Below are 4,226 nucleotides of genomic sequence, written 5' to 3' on the forward strand. Positions count from 1 at the left end.
TGTGGAAGGGAAAGGACCACGTGGTCATTAACTGCCCCAAAAGGGAGGAGGCAGGTATTGCAGGAATTTGCATGCATAGTAGGTTAGAATTGCAGTAATCCGCTCTTGTTTAAACAAAAACCAGGGGAGCTGGCCCTGCCCATCACCTGCTGATACAGGCTTCCCCATGTCCTGGGAAGAGTGAGGGTGTGTTCTCTCTTTTCATCTTTCTTTGACTATTATTAGGTCAGAAGGGAGCAAGTCTAACATCTCATTAATTCAATTTCTCAACAGCCCATATTTCTTCATTTTTAGAAACAAACCTTTAAGTATCAACCCAGGCATTGTGGAAATAGCTTTTCATTGCAGTGGGTGCTTCTCCCTCTCAGATGGAAATCTAAACCCCAAAGAAAAACCAGAATTTTTTAAAACACGTGTTCTGTGGGCCTTCCCCCTCTCCTGTGTCATTCCACCAGAGCTGACTGTTTTAGAAAGCCCTCTGCTGTTGCATATCAGAGACTTACCAGAACTTTGTCCTTGCTTCTCCTTCTGTAGACATTGACAGTGGTTACTACACTGTGAAGTTTGATTCCCTGCTGCTCAAGGAAGCTGTTGTGGAAGGAGATAGTGTCATTCCCCCACTGCGAAGTGACGATGGTGCCGAATCTGAGTCTGATGAAGACAGTGTTGATGATTCTGGTTATGCTAAAAGTAAGAGAGTGGGGATGGTGTGAGCAAAAGCAGCTTGTGATCTAGGTCTGCCTTTCTCTGGGACCTGCTGAATTGCTCTCCTGGAGCTTTCATTACAAATGTCTCACCTCAGATGAAAGAGTAGCTAATCTCTTTGTATGTTGCTGAAAGATAGAGAACGGTAATTAGCTATTATGTTAAAACTGCAAACTAAAATCTTTGTTTTATGCAAATTACTGGGCTAATGAAGGTTGGAGGTTTCCATGGGAACTTCCAACACATGAAAGAAGAGGATGTGATATTTTAGAGATGAGTTCCAAGCTCTGAGTCTGTTTCTTATGTGGCTGGTGGAATGGAGCTAATAGGTGAATCAGGAGACTTCCTCATCTGTGGGAGCTCCGCGTAGCTTCATGACACAAGAGTACGAGACCCCAGTAATTGCGAGTGTTTGGTCTGTCCAGTGCCTCGATGAAGTCGCAGGAACAGCCATGCCCTGTTTTACTGTTGAAAGCTGACACAGAGGGAGGCCAAGTGACTTCTTTGAGATTACGCAGACAGCACTGTCCCTGTGCTAGTGCCACAGTTACATCACAGGGACAAAATTGTGTCCTAGAGCTCCTTATATTTAGCCTAATAGAGGTGATTGGATCCTAAGAACACAAAATTGGCATTATGGCCTAGAGGAACCTCATACCAGAGACATGAGCTGGAGGCACAGAGTAAGTATGACATGCCACTGGGCCAAATTTTACTCTAATGTTATGTCAGTCTGCGTCACCATCCTAGAAGGATGGAAGGGAAGTATAAAAACTTCTGGATGATTCTGCCTGGAACTGTGAGATGGGATGTGCATTAAGTCAAGTGAGATCTCTCATCTAAGTGACTCGCTGTGCAGTGTTCATAAAAGGTGACAGCTCAATAGGTACTAACTAAGGCTGGAGGAGCGGCCGAATGATTCTGGGGTGGGAGAAGTATATTGTACTGCCTCATGAGGGGTTTTCATGCTGTGTGGGTGCGCCAGATGAAGGTTTAGCATAGCAGCTTTGTTTCTGTGTTTCACTGATTCTTCTCTTCTGTGCCACAGTGATAGACTCAGGAGTTCCAGAGAACGGGGAATGGACTCCTGCGTGCAGTTCCTCTTTTGGTGGCTGGGAAGCCCATACCCGTGGTATTGGCTCCAAACTGCTTGTTCAGATGGGATATGAGTTTGGAAAAGGTAAGGGGAGAAGGCAGTCCTGGTGCTGTGAGAGCCGGACTGCCTCAACAGATCCTAAAGCTAGTTAAGAAAAACAAGGTTTTGGATGAAGCTAAAAGTTTTCTCAGCTGAAGGGCCTGTTAGATAAGGCTCAAGCTCTGTGATGAATCACAGCTGTGTTAGAAGGCAAGAAGGGACAACTTATTTAGTCGAAGTACAGGCAGGTGTGTGCACCAATCCCTGTATGGTAACAGCAAAAATCGGAGGCATTTGGAACCATGGTCAAGTTCATGATTAAAGCCGTGAGAACTATTGTATGAGATGTTCAAAGGCTTTAGGTAGAAGGGAACTGATCTATGAAGCTTCTGATGTCTGTGTTAAAGCATCTGCTGCTCTAGACGCAGACTTCAAAGCCTGCTCAACTAGCTTCTCACTACACAAAGCGTATTGAGCCTTGGGGGCTTTAGGAGAGCAGTCTGCTACTTGCATTAGTCTCTAGTTCTCCCAGAAGAACCAAACCAGTTTTAAGAACCTGACTTGAGAAGCTGAGAATGGGAGGCTGAACCTAGTTTCACAGAAACCAGCCTGATGGATGGCCTCGGGCTTTTTACCACATATCTTCTGCTGTAGAAGGCTCCTGTCGTAGCATCTGCATCCACTGTGCTATGGCCTTTGCTGCCCGCCTTGACTTGGGTGGTAGTTACGGCTTTTTGTACCTCAAAAGCCTGTGTGCTTGTTCCAAGCTTGTGACTGTCAGCATCAGCGTGTGGTGGGAGGCAACTCGGAGTGGGGATGTCCTTGCTTGCAGTAATCGTTTGGCATCTCTCCTCAGGGTTAGGGAAGAATTCTGAGGGCCGAGTGGAGCCAGTGCAGGCTGTGGTACTTCCTCGAGGGAAGTCCCTCGACCAGTGTGCTGAGGTGCTTCAGAAGAAGAAACAGGGGAAGCTGGACCCAGGCAAATCAAGGAAATGTCGAGCAAAGGGAAGCAGCTCTGGACAGTCCCCTGCAGGCAGTCGTAAGCCTCCCCGCAATGTGTTTGACTTTTTAAATGAGAAACTGCGAGGGAAGAGCACTGGGGAGAAGGCTGGAGGGATGGCGCTGCCGGAGAGGAACAGCAAAGAGATCTACCACGCTAGCAAGAGCACCAAGAAAGCCCTGAGCGTCCGCCTCTTCCAGACAATGGAGAAGATTGAACAAACGCAGAAGGATATCAGAGGAATCCAGCAGGCCCTGGCACGCAACATTGGACGGTAGGAAAACGTTCTCTTTGGGACTGCAGGATGAACTGAGAATTCTTGGTGCTTCTGAGAAGGGGTGGGCTTGAAATGAGGTATAGGAGGAATAAGTGAAACGTATCTGGACAAGACCTAAGGGGAAGTGGAGGAGAGAGACTTTAGCGTGTGCTTCAGATCAGCTTGGACACTGGCAGATGTGTCTGGGGTCCCTTGGCTGGAATTCAGGCTGTGGCAGAGAGAGGAGCTCTCTGAGGAAGGGTACTGGGGACCTTTCCTTCTCGTGCCAGTCTCTGCAGCGTTGCTGTTGGGCATCACAAGAGGACATTTTCTAGCCCAGATGGTGCTGAGCATCAGGTTCTTCCTGGCTTTCAGCAGGTCACTTGCGCTAATCCCGCAGGAAAGGGCAAACCCTCCTGGGATGGTGACAAGCCTTTGATTCTGTCATGCAGGATGACATTCACATAACGCTTTTTGCTTTCAGGCACAGCATTGCCACAGCTCAGCTGGAGGAGAAGCTGGCTAATGCGCACAAACAGCTGGGGCAGCTGCAGGCCCAGGAAGCCAGTCTGCAGCGGGAGCAGAAGAAAGCAGACACGCACAAGAAGATGACCGAGTTCTAGTCTGAGAAAGGCGTTTGACTGCAGTGATTGTCCTTCTAGCCAGCCCCAGTGCTCATGGCCTCAGAGCCTCGGTGAGCCATCCTGCTCCTCTGGGCCTCAGGCCCCCGAAAACGGGGCTGAAAAGCAGCAGTTTCTAAAACTAGATGCTTCTGAGCTCTGCTGCGAGGGGGAGGAGTACCCATCTCTCCAGCCCTGAAAGCATTCAGTAAGCCTGAGCCTTGTGTAAGGACCAGCTACAAGAAATATGATTCTCTGCTCTCTTACACACTTCTTTCCTCTGTTATCACCGCGGTAGCACCTCCATCCAGAGTCTGTAGCTACTCGGGTGATGACATTGCTGGCTACAAACCAGCTGAGGAGGGGCTTTGAAAGCCCCACATCCTGCCATCAACTGTGGCTTGGGTTTGCAGCCAACTGACAAACACCAGTGGCGGCAGGATCCCGAGCACATTCTGGTGAAGCAGAAAAGGCTTCTGATGGGTGAAAACAGCAAAGGCAAATTGCTTC

General features: G+C 48.6%; 1 protein-coding gene across 2 annotated transcripts in view; it reads left to right on the forward strand.

Annotated features, from left to right (window-relative positions):
- ZGPAT (zinc finger, CCCH-type with G patch domain) overlaps positions 1 to 3,863 on the forward strand; it is a 5,671-nt gene extending 1,808 nt beyond the window's left edge. Inside the window, exons 3-6 of one of the 2 annotated variants that reach the window (XM_009702130.1) lie at positions 535 to 690; positions 1,754 to 1,885; positions 2,697 to 3,114; positions 3,581 to 3,863. In XM_009702130.1, the coding sequence (XP_009700432.1) occupies positions 535 to 690; positions 1,754 to 1,885; positions 2,697 to 3,114; positions 3,581 to 3,719 (845 nt within the window). In that variant the 3' untranslated portion in view covers positions 3,720 to 3,863. The remainder of the gene's footprint in view (positions 1 to 534; positions 691 to 1,753; positions 1,886 to 2,696; positions 3,115 to 3,580) is intronic. The other variant, XM_009702131.1, reaches the window with a different exon arrangement.
- The last annotated feature ends 363 nt before the right edge of the window (positions 3,864 to 4,226 follow it).

This window comes from Cariama cristata, unplaced genomic scaffold (genome assembly GCF_000690535.1).
Source record: "Cariama cristata isolate BGI_N322 unplaced genomic scaffold, ASM69053v1 scaffold21896, whole genome shotgun sequence".
Lineage (NCBI taxonomy): Eukaryota > Metazoa > Chordata > Aves > Cariamiformes > Cariamidae > Cariama > Cariama cristata.